Here is a 17,434-nt window from a genome sequence, read left to right on the forward strand (position 1 = left end):
ATGCAGAGCAGACTGCGAGCCGCGGTGCCTGCCTTCCGAGGCCCCTGGAATGACCCCCTCAAACAGGTGGGCCGCCTGGGGGCAGGCAGTGATCGGTCACAGCTTCCTCCCTAAATAGTTCGACGTGGATTTCACCCTGGTTACCTACCTTTCCAACCAGAAGTTAATCATTTTCATGTATAAACGCTACTCAAATCATTCTTCCTTAAAGTTGAAAGAAAAAAAATATACAAGCTATGCCCTGACAGGTTTGGCTCAGTGGACAGAGCGTCGGCCTGCGTACTGCAGGGTCCTGGGTTCGATTCCGGCCAAGGGCATGTACCTTGGTTGCGGGCACATCCCCAGTAGGGGGTGTGCAGGAGGCAGCTGATCGATGTTTCTTCCATCAGATGTTTCTGACTCTCTATCCCTCTCCCTTCCTCTCTGTAAAAAATCAATAAACTTTTTAAAAATCAATAAAATTTAAATATATATATATATATATATAATATATATATATATATATATATATATATGCTGAATGTGAAAGCAAGGCTAACGTTTGAGATCCATACTGCTTTCCAGTGGAGAGAGAAAACTAGAATGCAGTCCTGGGGTTGAATGTCTTTATTAAAGAAATGAGTAAATGCAGCACAACCAGCAGCAGAAACGTTGGAAGGAGTGGGAACAGGCTGTGGGGTCAGAATGTGGTTGTTCGCTTCATGGTCCTAAGGTAGCTGAGGCCCCTTGATCGACACACGTTGCAAATGCAGGAGGGCGAGCCTAAGCTAAGGACCCATCCAAGGCCTTTTAGGAACAGAATCCAAACCTTACCAGTTACCACAATAGTCAGCAAGATTGCATCTTAAGATTTGAAATCGAGTGACTTTCCTCAAGAGTTTTCAACCCACGGTTAGGAACAAAATAGTAAAGTGAGGAGGCTTGACGGAGAAACACCCTTTCGAGAGAGTGTAGCTGTTTCTGAAACGATCCAGGGCTTTCCCCTATTTTCATTTTCCAAGATATATTACTCCTCTTGTTTTATACCTTTACCCCCAATTTCTCTGAGAAAAAGAATTTATTACAAGAAGGAGCAGAATCAAAAAAGCAAGCGTCTTATCACCTTAGCCTTTTAGAAATCCTACTGTCTTGTAGCAGATAATCTCAAAATTTACTCTTCAACCCTTGAAGGAATATTTGTGTTTTCTGGCGTAGAGCAAGAAATTAGGAAAATTGGAACAATCTCAAATGAGGTCAGAAAATCAGCCCTTCCATTTTACACTACGATACTACTCTCTGGTGCCCCCATCAGGCCTGTTTTCTGGAATTAATATGGACTTGGGGGGTAGGGGGTTGGGGGGCGTAACTACTCCATTGCTTGAACCCTTTACTTTGTGACTTGAGGGCTTTTGAGAGAAACTGATACATTAAATAAATAAATAAATAAATAAATAAGACACAGCTCTGGCAAATTCATCAGCACCACCTCAACACAATAGAGGGAAGAAAGCAAGATTAGTAGGGGAAGGGGTGGACAGACAGTGCAGGCATGGTGGGAGAGAAGGCTCGGGCTTAGAGCAAGTCCAGTTCGAAGGCGTGGATGCTGGCGATGGGGGCCCTCCAGAAGTTGAAGGTGCTGTACTGAAGGAGGGCATCGCCCTCGGGGTGTTTCTCCTGCTCTGTGTCGGTGGCTTGCCCGGTCATTTTGCCAGCGCTGCTGTCCTTGACCTTGTAGATGGATGTGTCTGACAGACCCAGGCTTTCCAGCTCCGACAGATCCAGTTCGGGAATGGGCATCCTCCAGAAAAGAAAGGAGCTGTACTGGCTGCTCACAGGGTCCCTCATGACTTCCTAAAGAGAAACCGCTGGTCAGTCTTCATGGCACAACAAACTCTTTGTGGTCCATTCATGGCCTTTCCCTACTTAGAATCTGCACATCTCCCATCGGCTCCAAGTTCCCTGGGATAAGCTTTAGGGACCCTTCCTCTTTTACCATTTTCTAACTTCTCCCCAACTTGGAATGACTTTATTTACTGCCTACTGTTTCAAGTCAATCATTTTTTTTTTTCAAATATATTTTACTGACTTTTTACAGAGAGGAAGGGAGAGGGATAGAGAGTCAGAAACATCGATGAGAGAGAAACATCGATCAGCTGCCTCCTGCACACTGCATACTGGGGATGTGCCTGCAACCAAGGTACATGCCCCTGATACATGCCCTTGACTGGAATCGAACCTGGGACCCTTGAGTCCACAGGCCGACGCTCTATCTGCTGAGCCAAACCGGTTAGGGCGTTTCAAGTAGATCCTGAGGCTGGTTTTCAAGGCCTCTCAGAATCTGGCCCTATTCTTCCGAGTAGTAGTAGTACAACTCCGCTACAGTTAATACTCATCACTCACTCCACTTTCCATCTTAAAATAACTACCCAAGTTTCAAGACTCCACTCAAGTCCCTAGAGGAATTTTTCCCCTGAATTCTTATTATGTTTGCAAATACAGAACTTCTTCCTGCCTTTGGTTCATTAGGTCATGGCACCTCTGAAAAGGGCTTTCAGGACAGTTCGGCTTTCTGTTGTCCTCCCTCTCTACTAAGCACTATGATAGCCCTGACCGGGTAGCTCCGTTGGTTAGAGCATTGTCCCAATACACAAAGGTTGCAGGTTAAATCCCCAGTCAGGGCACATACAAGAATAAACCCAATGGCCCTGACTGGTGTGGCTCAGTGGATAGTGTCGGCCTGCGCACCAAAGGGTCGTAGGTTCGATTCCCAATCAAGGGCACGTACCTGGGTTGCAGGTTCTATTCCTGGCCCTGATCGAAGTGCCTATAGGGGGCAACCATTCAATGTGTCTCTCTCACATCAATGTTTTTATCTACCTCCTTTCCACTCTCTCGCTTAAAAAATCAACCAATGAATGCATAAATAAGTGGAACAACAGATTGATGTTTCTCTCCCTTCTCTCTAAAATAAAAAAAGATTAAAAAAACTTACAATAAAAATAAATCCTATTATAAACTCACCTTTCAGGACTTCCTTAAACTTATTTGGCTCCAGCTACCCATTTCTTCTAGCATCTCCCTTACCACTGTAGTGTTACCTGACTATATCAGTTTGGGGTTACAGATCACTGTTACAAGTATAGGGATAGTCTTATCTCCTTCAAGAGACTGAGAGTATCCCCAAGGGTAAAAACCAATCTACTTAGTACTTTGTGCAAAGCCCACAAGTGCTGGGCTTTTCACACAAAAGACATTCAAGGCTGCTGATTAATTTTCTCTCACTCTTTATTTAATACAATGAATACCTCGCCACTCCCATCTATTAGTCCTCAGATAAGCTTTAACAGCCTATCTATTTCTCTCTAACCTATCTCTGCTTCCGAACAAAACCCAGGTGCTAAACGAGTTTTCCTATGCTATAACAGGTCTCTTCTCTGGTCACAGTGCTAGAATATATCTCATGATGGTGAGAGCAAATGGATTAGAAACTCCAGGTAAGTAAGGTAAAGTTTAGATTGGGAGGAGAAGGTGCTTTAACAGAATTAGATACTTGTCTATGCTTAATCGGTACTTTTATCACCCTTTCTGCTCATCCTTCCCATACCCTGATGTTATGTGACTATTATAAATTACCTCCCTGCAGCCTCCACTCTGCTGCTTGCTAGCCAAGGGAAGGGGCAAGAAGCATTAGCTGAAACGTTCCCAAAGGAGCAGAAAGAACATTCCACCACTGCTTCCAAAAATAGAACCCTGTTTCAAAAGGACTTCCTCCAACACACTCCATTGGCTCTCATCAGGCCTTGAGATGCCTAAATAGTGGCCTAAAATAGGTTCCAAAATGTGTTAGGCAGACATGATAACTAGTCCTGACTGGTATGTTCAGTGGTTAGAGCACCGGGCCTCACACCAAAGGGTCATGGGTTCGATTTCCGGTCAAGGGCATATATCTGGGTTGCAGGTTCAATCCCTGGCCCTGGTCAGGGTGAGTGTGGGAGGCAACCAATTGATGTGTCTCTCTCCCCCTCCCTAAAAAATAAAATATATTGGATAAGGATTGACTAAAAAATAAAAATATATATGTATATATATATATATATGTATATATATACATTTTTTTTCTAAACAACAAAAAACATGATAACCAGTACCCTACAGAAACCCTATCAACCCATATAATGTGAAATGTCTCTAAGTAAAAAAGGCAGAAAAAGAATGCATTAATCTAGAATATGTTTCTGTGTGAGTGTGGGAGCTTTAGGAGGGGTAAGTAGGTAGACTCAGATGTTTTTAAAGTTAAAAGCAAATGCTGAATTGCTCTTTTTCCTCTTAGGTTCAAGCTCCAAAATAAACCCCAAGCAGAGAAGCTGCTTAGGAGTGTGATGCGGGGACTGGGACAGGGTGGGAACATGTTAGAAAGGTGAGGTCATCATCCTATGATAGGCAGCTCTAATCATCGCCACAATAATCTGCAGAGACATGTGCACAGAGAGTTGCAAAAATGGTTGTACCTATTAACCAATCAACCAGAGTTATAGAGATCCTAAGAAGCAAACCTTAGGAGACAAAGTGTTACTTCTGTCCACAGGGATATTTTACTAATATTACTAGTTATTTGCCTGCATAACTGGCTTCTTTTATATCCCTGCCCTTACCAGTTTTCTCCAGTGAGAGCTTAGTATAATGCTGGGCAAATATAATAGGCTCTTAAAAAAAAAATAGAGTTGTAAGTGGGGGAGGAATTAATAGATTTTTAAAACTAGAAAACACCCTAGAAATTATCTAGTGACTTGTGAAGCCTCCCAGCCAGTTTGGATTAGAACCCAGGTCTCATAATCCTCAATCTGGACTTTGATGTGTTGTGCATAGATAGTTGCCTTTAGCTTTATGTAATCCTATACCAATATTCTCAAAACTTGCAAGAATTCTTAGTTCCTGGAGAGCAGGTACTCAGTGGGTTAGGTACTGATTGTTCTGTGGTTCCGATCTGAATGGTGAACATGCAAAAGGCAATGGAGAGCAAGCTAGAATCCGAGAAAGGGAAAAGGCTCTGACAAACTGACTCCCTTCCTTAACGGCCAGCATATGTCTCAAAGCTCTCTAATCCCTGAGTTATCTGGCAGGGCTTCTCTTGACAATTAAAAAAGCGAAGGGAAATTGCACGAAATATTGACTTAAAAGGCCTAAAATCTCTAGGTATGGCTCAGAGACATCTACAGAGAGGACCAAATACATTCTAGAAAGATACTCATACAAGTATTGACAGCATTTAAAATCAAGTCAAGCGCATTACCTACACAGAAAATGGAAGCTAAAATAGCCTTTACATTGATAATGAAATTTTAAAATTTAATAAGAGTGTGAATTTAATTCCCAACTACCCAAATTTTTCAAGAGGTCTCTTTTCAGCTAGCTTTCTCTTTCTCTCTCCATTTGCTTGATTAGCAAATATATATAAAAAGAGACACTCTCACTGAACCACACAGACCCGCCCAAATACCCTTTGTCCAGCCCCCCAGTGGGAATCCAAGGTCTACCCACCAGGCCTTGCTGTGTCATGCTGCCACCGTGGGGTGGAAGGACAAGGCATGGTGATGGTGGCGAATGGAAGCGCTCAGCATCTCACTGTATGCGCCTCATTCTGGGCTTGGATCTTTCTCATGGCCATGTCCTTCCCCCACCGATTCCACTGAGCTGCAAATAAGCATTCCTTTTCTGGAATCTGTCCCTAAACCTACTAGCTTTTGTGTGCTGTACTAATTCAATATGGGATCCGGTAGTTCTCCAACACAGAGGTCCCCCACCTTCCTACCTCAAGCTGCTGCTTTCTTTGGAGCAAACGTTTGAGATGTGGAGGAGATTATTAAAGGAAATGTGAGGATTAACCTCAATATTATCTCATATCCCTTCCCCCAAACTGCCTCCTATGGAGACAAGTTTGGGGTGAAGACACATCAATAAAACATTACAGAAAAAAAAAGAAACAGAGGGAAATAGAGGCTAGAGCAATACAGTAGGACTAGAGATTCATAAGAAGAAGAAAAAAAAACCACACAAATTATAGCTTGAAAGAAAGATAGAGATAACTAGACTGAAGATAAAATACACAGGACAATAAATTATAGGCAAACAGGTACTTGAAATGAGATAAATGCTAAGAAATAACTACAGGTAAATTGTTAAAAATTAATGTCTGTGTTCAGGATTATAAGGCATGGATGGAGATGTGAGCAAGAGATGTAAAACGGTGAACAAATTAACTACCGTTGTTCATAGCGGCGCCTTCTCTCCTCTAGAACTGTCCCCCCACCTCATCCTTATTTGGGGGTCCCTAACCTAACCAGAAGCAGCTGCTCTTTTTTTTTTTTATCTCTGCAGCCCCCCTCCCCTTCCCCCCTCCCCCAGTTAGTTTACCTGTTATCAGTGAATTACTAGTGTGTTCCAAAGATGGAGGGAGGACCCCAGGCTCCGGTCCCTGCTCTGTGCTGGAGAGAAAGGCAGCAGCGGGGGCTTGGCCGGCTTTGTCTTCTCGCTCCCGCTCCCTCTCCAGTGACTGAGGCTCGCGGCCGCCTCCCCCTGCAATGCAGCCCCTCCTAGGAAGGCGGGGGGCCTCCGCCCCTCCCTGCCTGACTCCGCTGATTCAAACCATAGGCTCCCGGACGCTTTCGGAGGCAGCGGGCTGAGGCTCCTCCGCAGGCTCATTGGTCTGCACGGTTACCCCAGCCCGTCCAGCGCCCCCTGCAACCCGAGGTGCACTGAATAGGCAGCTATTGCCCTCGGATTTCAGGTTTATGGCTTAAACATCTTCACTCTAGACAACAATGGAGGAGTGCCCCTTTATCCCCCCGATTTAAGGGTTTCAGGTTACCAAGTATTTTTGAAAATCAGGGAAATCCTCCCTCCCTCCCCCCAACCCTCCTCCTCCCGACTCGCCTCCCCACCCCCATAACGGGTGCCCTGCTCCTTTGGGGGTAGAACACAGAAGATGGGGGGCGGGGGGACTCGCTGCGTCTGGGAAACTCGGGACTTGGTTGGGTCCGGGGGACATGGGGGGTTTAGGGGCTCCGCTTCGCAATGCCTGGCGCGCAAAGAAAACGTGCGATTCTGGGGGGCCCAGCTTGGGAGCCCGGTCCCCACCGACAGGTCCCCACTCCGCAGTGCGCCGAGAGGGGCGGCGGCCCGAGGGGGCTCCCGAGGCCCCGCCCAGGGCCCGCCCCGCGCGCAGCCGCCTCGGTCGGGGGTGGGGGGAGCTGTGCGCCCGCCCCCAGCCGGACGAGTTTCGTAATCGCGTCGCCGCCGTTTCCGCCCTCGGCCAGCCCCACCTCTGCCGGCCCGCCCTCGGCTCCCCACCGCGCCGAGGAGCCAGCCCGGGGACCCCACACTGGCGGGCACCGAGCGGGAGCCCCCCCAACCAGCTCTAGCCGGGCGCCTCGATGCCGGAGCCGAGCAGGTGAGAGCGTGGACTTGGTCCCCGGGCGGCGCGCCCCGCCCGCCCCGCCGACCGGATGCTGGGGGTGGGGGAGGCGAGCGTCCAGGGCGGCGGGCGGGCTGGGTCGGTGGGAAAAGGGGTGCGTCCCCTGAGTAACCGCCCCCGTCCTCGCTCACGCGCCCCCCCCCTCCCGGTGCGGCCACTGAGGAGTAGAAGGGAAAGGGGGCTGGGGTGTCGGGGAGGTGGGAGGTGGGAGGTGGGAGGGGAGGTCTCCTCCGAGGCGCACTGGCCTCGGGCGGAGCCGAGCTGGGTCCGGGGAGGTCTACACCCGGGACTGGGGTGGCCACGGAAGACCGTGACAGCGCCCGAAAGATGCCCCGAGGGGCCCCCGGCCCGGTGCAGCGTGGGGAGGAGCAGCAGAGGGTGTCGGGGTCGAGTTGGGCGGTCGGCAGAAATGGAGTCTGTGTGGCTGAAATGACAGCACTGAGGGGGGTTAGGGCCTGCTTCTGTCTCATCTGACGCCCCACCAGGCCTTCCCCGGGGCGGATTCCTGAAAAGGGGGGTCTGGAGCCCTCGGGAGCTCTCCTGGTCTGCATGCCCGCGGGGGAGCAGCTGCAGCCCCGGGCAGATCGCCCCTCCATGCTCTCCGTGCGCTCTCTCTCCAGCTGCTGCTTGTGAAGGCTTGTCAGGCAGCGGGTTGGAGGCCTTGGGGCTGCAGGCAGCGGGACCGGGAAAACCGGTTTGGGCTAGAACAGGACCGGGGAACTACCTCTGCACATCCTTCCTCCCGGAACCTTCCCCCATCCCGTCTCCCGCTCACCCCCCAGCGGCTCCGCAGCTGCTCAGCCCTGAGCCCCGGTGTGACCGTGAGGTCCCCCCAGCTCCAGTTCGCCCTTCCTATTTGGGACTTGGGCCCAGTTCTCGGAACCACCCGACTGTCAGGATGTGGACCTCCGCGCTCTAACCCTGACCCCTCCTGCTGTTTCCCCTTCACTGCGGGATGGAAAGAGTGGACAGTGGGCTTGGCACCTCTTTTAAAGAAGGAGAGTGGCAGCCAATCACTCTTACTTTTCTGGCCTTGTTCTCCCCACCCTCCCAGCCCCAATTTCACCCTGCCCAGGTTTCTCCACACGCTGACACACACCCCCTCCCCCGAGTTTTAGGCACCCGGAGGTCCTGTGTCCGAGGGAATGGAATTTCCTGGTCACTTCGCATCCTCATGGGTCATTTCGTGCCAAGTCCCACACACACACTTTCCCTCCACCCAGCTCTGGCCAGGTCCCTGGAAAAGGAACAGAGCCGTCCTTGTTCCCTCCGTTGCCCCGTTCCCTCTCCCTCTCTCTCCTCTCCCCCTCTTTTCTTCTCTCTCCTCCCACCATCCACTTCTGTCCACTCAGCTTTGAGCCAGGGGGGTGTTGGGGAGAGTCCAGTCTCAGTGCAGCCTGTCTGGTGGTGTTGGGGGTTTCCTCTCATTCTTCATTGTTGTCTCCATCACCCCCCACCCCTGCCTCCAAGCCTTACCGCAGGCTGCCACCACCGTCACACAAACCCTGTGACTGACTTCCACATTGACCACAGCTCCCCTCTCTGGACAGCTGTGTTCTGACTTCCACCCTGTCTCATAACTCCTCCCTCCAGCGGTGGGAAGGGAAGTAAGAGAAAGGACCCGGGTCCTTCCCTTCCTTAGAAGCTGTATCTCAGTGTTTGTGTGATCTCATCTCGGGGCTTTTTAAAACACCACCACCAACTACCCAGTTCTTAGATCCGTCTAGGGTGCCAGAGCTTCAGGGTTCAGGGCCTGGGACTGGAGGGACAGGAGGGACAGGAGGTCCATATTCATGCATTTATAGTATTTCTCAAGCTGGCCTGTGTGGAAACGTTGAGCTTGCCTGTGTTACAGGACTGCGGAAACGCAGTGAGTACAGAGAAACTCCGCGGTGCCCTACCCCGGCTGGCAGTAATGAGAGTTCTTCCTGGGGCACTAACGCTTTGGAAAGTTCCTTGGGTCTGGTTGGGGATGGAAGTGGTGAGGAGGGAGGAGAGAACAGGTCACAGCATGAGGGGAGGAGAGAGGGGGAGAGAGAGGCGGGCGCGGAGCCGAGTGGCACGATAGGACATGTGAAGAGGGCGGGGAGGCTGGAAAAAGATTCCTCCTGGCCTGCAACCTGTGCACAAGTCACACGCGGAGATACGGCCATGCCACGGGGGTGCACGTGCAGGGGTGCAGTGACAGAGGACACAGAGAAACAGTGTGTGCAGCCTTGAGGCAAGATCTCAAGGTCAAGTCATAAAGGCACTGCTGAATGTCTTTGGGAGGGGTTGGATCTCAGCTGCGGGAGAGGAGGAGGAGCAAGGGCAGGGAATAGAAAGAGGGGGAAGGAATTCCTCACTGTGGCAAGTCTTTCTGGAGGATCAGCCTGCTGTACTTAGTTACCTAGGACTTAGGTGGTCAGGGTCTTAAAGGAAATGTAGGTGTTGAGGGTAAGGTAAGGAAAAGGGGGGGAGGGACAGGGGCGGAGGCCTTGTTTGTGAGAACAAAAAAACCACCATTTCCTCTTCAAAGTCACTTCGCTGCCCCTCCCCTTCTGGCCTGTACCCAGGGAGAAGGGAGGTAGAGCTGGTAGTGCCCCCCAAAGTGTGCTCATTTATGCCAGTATCCTTTGGTCCCCTCCCCTCCCATCATCCCAGATGCTTCCAGCCCCCTTCCTCTCCCTCGGTGCCAGCAGCTGCTACGCCTTAACCCCTTGGTGCCCTTTGGCTCTTTTCCTTCCTTTGAGAGTCTCACTGTGAGGTTCTGCCTTTGAGGTTAGTGTTGGGCACAGGACTAGGGCTTTTAAGGGAGACCCCGAGTCAGCTCTTCAGGAGGCTTCTCAGGGAGGGAGGGACTCCCCGTTAACCTTTCTTCTCTCTCTCCTTTCTGCCCCTCCAGGGTTCCAGGCCTGAGGAAGAGGACCGTGCGCCTGCCTGCCCACCTCACTCCCTGGCCCTGCTGGTGTCTCAGGGTCTGAGACACGGGCCTTTCCTGCCCAGCTGAGGTTCCGAGGACTCTCCTTTCTCTAGCCCCGTCCTGCGGCGTGAACCCAGGGCGTTGCGACACCCGAAGGGAGTGAGGAGTGGGCGGTCAAGGCACCAGGGCAAGAGCCCTCTGGGGCCTCGGGCAGCAGAGTGAAACTGGAACCATCAGGGAACATGAGTGAATTTTGGCACAAACTGGGCTGCTGTGTGGTAGAGAAACCCCAGCCGGTGAGTCTCCCCGCCCCCACCCCGCACGCACAGAAATCAGTTACCGTATCCTGTGAGGGAGGCTCACCGTCTAGGACCTGCAGTCTAGAAAGCACTCGTCTAGCCTCCCTCTCTGTCGGGATCGTTTTTTTCGGTGGCGAGGCAGGTGGGTAGCACAGTAAAGGGGGACTGGGTGATGGGAGAAGTGAATAGTCCCAGCTCTCACTTCCTGTTCCTGTCCCTTCTGAGGTGGGTGGGGGTTGTAGGTGGAGCTTAATACCTGTCAGTTTTCCCCATTGTTTCCTCATCAGCCAGGGGTGACTTTGATGTGTCCTTTCTTTGTCCAGTGTTCACTCTGCCGGCCACTGCCCTCACCGCCCTGCCTGTGTCCTCTCTGTGTTATTCCAGCCTTGCCTTTCACACCCGAGTGATTTATTTCCCTATTGTAACGCCATATTCCCTTTCCTACCGGGCCTTCGCTCTCCCCTTAGTGGTTTTCAAGACTCTTTTCTCCTTCCTCCACTGTGACTGCAGGAGGGGCTTTCAGACATAACTCCCCTGTTTTCTCCAAGCAGAAGAAGAAGAGGAGACGGATCGATCGGACCATGATTGGGGAACCAATGAATTTTGTCCACCTGACTCACATTGGCTCCGGGGAGATGGGGGCCGGAGATGGACTTGCCATGGTAATAAGGGAATGTTTGATATGGGGTTGTGGCCTAGAACGGTTCCTCTTTGAGAGTTCGAGCAGGGGTCATAACAGAATACTTGATGGGGAAGTAAGCAGCGAGGATTCTAGTCCCGGTCACCAGTTGGGTAAACCTGGGACCTTGGCCTTTCAGGTTTCTGGCCTAGGCTCCCTCATCTTTACAGTTAACAGATTGTTATTAATTGGGGTGGGAGATAGATATGTCTTTAAGAGTTACTTGGACGGCTTTTTCCAAAAACCGTATCCCTTCTATTCATTAAGGACTGCTGTCTCGGTGCTATAGGAAGTCACATTGTGGTTGGGATGTTGGGGCAGGAAAAGGCCCAGCACCTCTGTCCTAAATAACACCTAATATGTATTTTGCTCTCAAATAAGGGACATGGGGATGGAGATAGTGAAGGAGTCTTTTCACCAATTGCAGAACTTAGATAACGATGATAGGGTCCTTTGTGGGAGGATCTTATAAGTAAAAGAATACTTTTTTTTTTTTTAAGTCCTCACCCAAGGACATGCTTTTATTAATTTGAGAGAGAGAGGAAGGGAGAGGAACATCAGTTGGTTGCCTCCTGCACATGCCCCGATGGGGGAATCGAATCCATGACCTTTCGGTGTATGGAACCGTGCTCCAACCAACTGAGCCACACCAGCCAGGGTGTAAGAGACTAATTTTTGTCTCATCCTCACAAAGGTCAGTGTGAAGGGAGGCATGGGAACCTCCCTTGGAAGAATGGTGATTAATTTTAACCTTCCCAGATGATTTTATCTTCAAGGGGATGGGGTCAGCCTCTTCCGTGGAGGGCACAGGGGAGATTTCTTACTGTGAGACATGAAGACTTGGGAGAGTTTCACCTGTGCTTTTCCACAGACAGGTGCTGTTCAGGAGCAGATGAGATCCAAGGGAAACCGAGACAGGCCATGGAGCAATTCTAGGGGCTTGTAGCTCCAACAGGAATGGTGAGTAAATAGAGAGCACCTCCAGCACCTGCTGAGGCTCTGCCTTGGAACCCTGATCCTCTGCAAGAAAGGGAATCAAGGGAAGGAAGAATTAGACCGGGAGAGGTAGTGACGTGGGATCCAGAAAAGCAGAGAGAAAGGGATGTGCAGACAGGAATAGAGAAAAGAGCGCGCTATGGAAATGGTCTGCACTAGGTGGTGCCTTTCTCCCTGAGACCTTGGTTTTCTTTGAGGCTAATCTTTTTCTTTTTTTTTAATCAGTTTTTGCTGTCTGAAGTCTCCACTCTGTGCCCAGCCCAGAAGAAATGCTGCCTCCACCAGATCCTCCGAGAACCAGTGTCCTCAAGGCCCCTTTTTTTCCTTATCTGCCTGATAGTGCCTCAAAAGGCTTGGGGGCTGGACTCCCCCCTCCCTCCTCTGGCTGTAGCCCCTCCTGGAGATGGGGTCAAGGCAGCAGGACTGACCAAGTAACTACTGGTTGGCCAGAGGAGCTCAGCTGAAGCCCTGGACACTCTCAGATCTGAAATGGGAGTTTCTGGAAACCTGGAATGAGTTCCCTCCTCCTGAATGACAGTCTGGGTGCCACCTGTTTTTAATCTATTAGCCTGGGACTCCTTAAATGGCAGGTGGGTGAGGTTACCAAGCTGGAGCTGGCTTTGCTGAGAGCTCCCTACCTCTCTGCCCTTCTCCTTCCTTCTGGAATGAACTGAAGCAGACCTCAAGCAGGGGCTGGGAGGGTGACCACTGCCTAGTCGACTCTCTTGAAATCTCAGACCTTAAGCTCACAGCCCTTCAATATCTCTCTGCCAATACCAGCGTCTTTCTCTAGTTAGGCCTCTAACCCTGTTTCTGTAGCATTGCTAGCTCCCCAGTATCTTTCCTTTTTCAAAACTAATTAAAAAGTAAATTTAAGATGCATTCTCGTAATTACCCCCACTCTGCTACTACCTCCGTCCTTACCCTCATTCCTGTTAGAAACCTTATTGTTTCCCATTGAATAAGACTTAAGAGATGGGTCTTAACCTGATGACATTCCAGTTAGATCTTGGGGACCTGGCCTGCCCTCTGCCAACCTCCCTGCTGGCCCAGGTGAGAGGAGGAAGAGGGAGCTGGAGAGAAATCCAGATGGCAGCGAAACTAGGAGTTACGTCTCAGGTGGACTTCCTTCCTGACCCTGGAGGATGGAAGGTGGGGAGATGAATTGGTTGAAAACAATCACTTGGGAGTTTAGGAATCTTAAGATCCTCACAACCTGGGCGCAGGGAGACAGCAAGGTTTCTCAGTCTGGACACTTGACATTTTGGGCTGGATCATTCCTAGTACTGGGGACTGTCCTGTGCATTATAGGATGTTTAAGCAGTGTCCCTGGCCCACCCTAGTTACCACACCCAAAAATGTCTCCAGATATTGCCAAGTGCCTCCCAGGGGGGCAAAAGCACCCCAAGCTGAGAGCCAGCGCTCTAGAATCAACACATTTTTCTCTTGAGTGATTTTTATCCCCTACCGCACCCCCATCCCATTATTCATCCTAAGCCTGAGCCTTGATGAACTAGACCCCCTGTAAACTAGGCTTAATCGTCTCCAACAGTTTTTTACTCATTGTGTTGCTTGTGCTTGCATGGGTTGCTTGTGATGGACATGCTTCTCCCTTCTTGCTCGGTGGAGGAGGGGTTCCTGCAGTGGTGGGATTGGGGAAGGGAGGGAGAGAAAAGCAGTAGAGCCATAGACACCCCAGCGCTGTGCTCCCCAAACTTGAAGCTCTATTTCTGTGCCCTAGTCCTGGAACCAGACACAAATAAGACTCAGGGAGTTTTGTCTGAAGAACTCTCCACCTGGCCGAAGAGTCTGCTTTAGGTGGGGAAGTAATGGAGGAGCAGGGTCTTCAGGCACTTTCTGTTTTCTCAGGTGTGTTTTGTCCTGCCCCCTTCCTCGCAGGGAGATGAGGAGGCAGCACAGGACAGATGAGCTCCTGCCTGCTCTGTGTCCAGAACGCAGGGGTCTCTCAGTAGCTCAGTAGTAGGAAGCATGGTGGTAGCGGGGGGTCAGGAATGGGGGAATGAGGATCCACTCTGCTGATTCCACCATCTATGAAGTTTGCCCCCAGCTACAGTGACTGAGGTTCTAATTTTTTCAAGTTTCAGTGTATTTTCTAAAGTTTTCCAAGGTCTAAGATTGCTCATAGAGATAACATTCCAAATCTATTCTGTGCCAGTCAAGCTAGTTGCTCTGAAAGTAGGTTCATCTTGTTGCCCCAAAAGTAGCTCAATAGCATGAGGGTTTTACTAGATCAAAAGGGTTGACAGGATCGGGTAGGAAGATGGAGGCTCCTGGAATCTGGTCACCCTGATCTTTTAGCCTCATTCTTAGGCCAGTTCTTTGGACACGATCTTTTCTTTGGTTCTCTCTCTTTTTTAATTACCTTCTCTTATGTGTGTGCTACCATCACTTTAACAATATTTAGAGTGATGGGAATGGGTTTGAGAGTCATAATTTATATTGAAAATTTGTTGGACTTCTAAATATACTTTTCAAATAAAAAGTTGAAGCAAAATAGTCACAGAGTAATCACTACAGGTGTATATTGGATTAAACGATAGATACGGCTGATGAAGGGTAACTCCTCGAAAGTGGTTAATGTGGGATTTTGTACTATTAACCAGAAAAGAAGGCTAAGTATTGTGAAGGCAAGACCACCATCATCTAAAGGCTCAACTCCTGCTGGGCATTCATCTGAGATTTTTCAAAAGAAGTACTTGTTTAAAAAAACAACTCTGGAAATAAGGAAGATGAACAACAACCATTTTATCCTGGGGGACAGGAGAAGCCCAAGCCAGATGCTGCTGGCTACCCAGTTCAGTTTCACAAAATTTTTGGTCTCTCCTCCCTCAGATACCTCTGTAAAAAGACACAAGACCAAACAATTTTTTTTTCTAGTTTTGTTTTTCTGTACTAAAAATACCCAGTGGGTGCTGGGATTGAAAGGGGAGGAGAGGTTGAGATGCTGACACCTCTTCTTGCAGATCAAGTGGCCATTACCTCCGGTTTCTGTCTATCTGGGTAAGGAAACAAAATAAAGAAAAGGGGGAATATTATAATGACATCTATTTCGTTTTTCCTTGCTTCTCCCTCTGCCCACAAACCCTCATTCCTTTATCACTACTGCCCCCTATTGATGCTTTTTTATATTGAATGATGGCTTTGGACACATAAGGAGAGACACAAAAACCATTAAAATGACCATGCATACATTTTATTGCCCTTCCTCTCTCCCCAAAGCTCCTGTCATTCTGTCAACTGAGAATATTTTAGCAGGTCAACGAGAGCCTGCGGTGGTTCTTTTGGTAAAGCAGAGGCCTGTCCTTCCTTAAGAATTCTTAGGTTGCTGAGGATAACACCAGAACAATTCTTGGGGATAGTGATGGTTAAGAGCATCGACACTAGAGTCAAATCTGGTTTAAGTTCTACTGTAACTCTTCCACTTACTGGCTTAATAAACCCCCATTTCTTCCGTTGTAAAGTGGGGATAATAATACCTCATAGGCTGTTGCAGGATTGATCCAGGTAAAGTGCATATAGCAAGGCCTCAAATATTGGCTGTTGTTGCTCTTAAACTGCATTAATAAGCTGAACACTTAATTATCTTCCATATCCATTAATTATCTCCATCAAGAATTCTTAACAATTTGGTCAATTATCATCTAGTGACCAATAATACATGTTGCTTAATGACCAACCAGTTGTTCAGGATGTAACAGGTGGAATCCATGGCCAACAATAACGTGAATAAACCAATGCATATTAGGAAACAGATAAGTAGCAGTTCATGCAAGCACCCGGGCTGGTTCAGGACTTTGCAGAGCTATGGACAAAGATCCTGGCTCATCACCAAACACTTACCGGTTGCATCTTGGTGAACACTGAAGAGAGGCTGTTCCAAATATCCTCCAGCCCAGCCCTGACCTGCCTCCAAAACATAAGCGCTGGGCTGGGGCTGGGACTGGGGATGAGTCTGGTGCCGAGGGTGGGCATGGGGGTGGTGGTGGTGGTGGTGGTGGTGGTGGTCTGAGTTTCAGACCAGAGGGCCGTGTCCAGGGGGCACTCCTCAAGGCGCCGATCACAGCGACATTGCTGGTAGGTGCAAGGCCGGTGCTCTGTGCGGAGTTGGCTCAGTGCCCCAACTCGAAGGCGCCCAGAAAGGCCCTGCAGCCTCCCGGCCCGGGTCCTGCTCATGGTGCCCGACTTGCAGTGGCAGTGCCACGGGCCCCAGGGCATCAGCACCAGCCGCAGGTCCTCGGGAGGTGGCATGGATGAGGGTGAGATGCGAGACCAGCGCCTGGGGCTGGATCCTGCTGTTGGCCAGCGGGTCAGGCTGGTGCCGTACAGCGGCTGGTGCTCAGTAGACCTCCAGCTGCTGGGCGGCAGGCTCGTGGTCAGCCTGTATTCCGGCTCCTGGATATTCGCTGCAAACCTGGAGGTGAACCTCCTCGTGGTGCTGGAAGCCGTGCTGTCAATCCCCGACTCGCTGTTATTCTTTTGGGCGTTAATCACAACCCCCTCCTCCAAAGACCCATCCTGGTCCTGCTCCCAGGAACGCAACCTGTTCATGTCCGTGGACACCGTAGAAGCCAAGAGCTCGTCAACGGCGGGGCCCGCCAGGCGGTCGGCAGTGGCCGCCACGTCATCCTCATCCTCCATTATTACCCTTCTCTTCGGGGGGACACCGGACCGGGAGGTGGGCCGGTAGTGGCGGGTCATCGGGCCCCTGGAGCGGAACCTGGCCGGCTGCCTCCCAGTTGAAGCCAGGCCTTGGGCCCCCGCCACCGCCCCGGTGCCCAGGCTCAGCAGCAGGGCCCAGAGCAGCGCGCCGGCGGCGGGGACCATGGGGCTGGACGGTGTGGGGCTGGGAGGGAGGCCAGTGACCGAGGCCGGGCTGCTCCTTTCTCTCCCTCCTCCCTTCCGCTCTCACCGACCCGCCGGGTCGTTAGAACCGAGGCCCGCGGCGGGGCTCCGATGCGCGCGCCACGCCCCTCCCCCGGGGCCCTCGCCTCCCGAAGCCCCGGGGCCGAGCTGGAAATCCTCGGGGACCCCGGCAGCGAGAACTCTGCGGACGGACGGATTGTGATGTCAGGGGCGGGGGAAAGAGC

General features: G+C 50.6%; 3 protein-coding genes across 5 annotated transcripts; 1 reads left to right on the forward strand and 2 right to left on the reverse strand.

The window, feature by feature from the left end:
* Positions 1-591: 591 nt before the first annotated feature.
* Positions 592-10,769, reverse strand: MLLT11 (MLLT11 transcription factor 7 cofactor). Of its 3 annotated transcripts, none has more exons than XM_070396964.1 (2): positions 10,716-10,769; positions 592-1,830 (listed from the first exon to the last, which is right to left on the reverse strand). In XM_070396964.1, exon 2 carries the CDS (start codon positions 1,822-1,824, stop codon positions 1,552-1,554), a length of 273 nt encoding a protein of 90 aa, XP_070253065.1. In that variant the 5' UTR covers positions 1,825-1,830; positions 10,716-10,769; the 3' UTR covers positions 592-1,551. The 3 variants fall into 3 exon arrangements, with proteins under 3 accessions (XP_070253065.1, XP_070253063.1, XP_070253062.1); XM_070396962.1 differs by lacking the exon at positions 10,716-10,769 and adding an exon at positions 6,391-6,857 and having other exon boundaries at positions 592-1,826; XM_070396961.1 differs by lacking the exon at positions 10,716-10,769 and adding an exon at positions 6,391-6,855.
* CDC42SE1 (CDC42 small effector 1) lies at positions 7,282-14,843 on the forward strand. The gene is made up of 5 exons (XM_070396965.1): positions 7,282-7,426; positions 10,335-10,648; positions 11,203-11,313; positions 12,202-12,290; positions 12,552-14,843. The coding sequence occupies exons 2-4, from the start codon at positions 10,595-10,597 to the stop codon at positions 12,274-12,276; spliced, it is 240 nt and encodes a 79-aa protein (XP_070253066.1). The 5' UTR covers positions 7,282-7,426; positions 10,335-10,594; the 3' UTR covers positions 12,277-12,290; positions 12,552-14,843.
* Positions 14,844-15,048: 205 nt separating this feature from the next.
* Positions 15,049-17,400, reverse strand: CUNH1orf56 (chromosome unknown C1orf56 homolog). Its single transcript, XM_070396960.1, has 2 exons — positions 16,188-17,400; positions 15,049-15,343 (listed from the first exon to the last, which is right to left on the reverse strand). Exons 1-2 carry the CDS (start codon positions 17,169-17,171, stop codon positions 15,323-15,325), a joined length of 1,005 nt encoding a protein of 334 aa, XP_070253061.1. The 5' UTR covers positions 17,172-17,400; the 3' UTR covers positions 15,049-15,322.
* Positions 17,401-17,434: the final 34 nt, after the last annotated feature.

This window comes from Myotis yumanensis, unplaced genomic scaffold, assembly GCF_028538775.1.
Source record: "Myotis yumanensis isolate MYYU_CA2020_CCGP unplaced genomic scaffold, mMyoYum1.0.hap1 SCAF_17, whole genome shotgun sequence".
Classification (NCBI taxonomy): Eukaryota; Metazoa; Chordata; class Mammalia; order Chiroptera; family Vespertilionidae; genus Myotis; species Myotis yumanensis.

Excerpts from the sequence above, each read along its gene's own strand:
- MLLT11 (XM_070396964.1), bottom strand. The coding sequence starts at position 1,824 with ATGAGGGACCCTGTGAGCAGCCAGTACAGCTCCTTTCTTTTCTGGAGG.
- CUNH1orf56 (XM_070396960.1), bottom strand. The coding sequence starts at position 17,171 with ATGGTCCCCGCCGCCGGCGCGCTGCTCTGGGCCCTGCTGCTGAGCCTG. Across the intron at positions 15,344-16,187 it reads TGTTCACCAAGATGCAACCG|ATAGACAGAAACCGGAGGTA; the intron begins GTAAGTGTTTGG and ends TTCCTTACCCAG.
- CDC42SE1 (XM_070396965.1), top strand. The coding sequence starts at position 10,595 with ATGAGTGAATTTTGGCACAAACTGGGCTGCTGTGTGGTAGAGAAACCC. Across the intron at positions 10,649-11,202 it reads TGGTAGAGAAACCCCAGCCG|AAGAAGAAGAGGAGACGGAT; the intron begins GTGAGTCTCCCC and ends TTCTCCAAGCAG. Across the intron at positions 11,314-12,201 it reads CCGGAGATGGACTTGCCATG|ACAGGTGCTGTTCAGGAGCA; the intron begins GTAATAAGGGAA and ends GCTTTTCCACAG.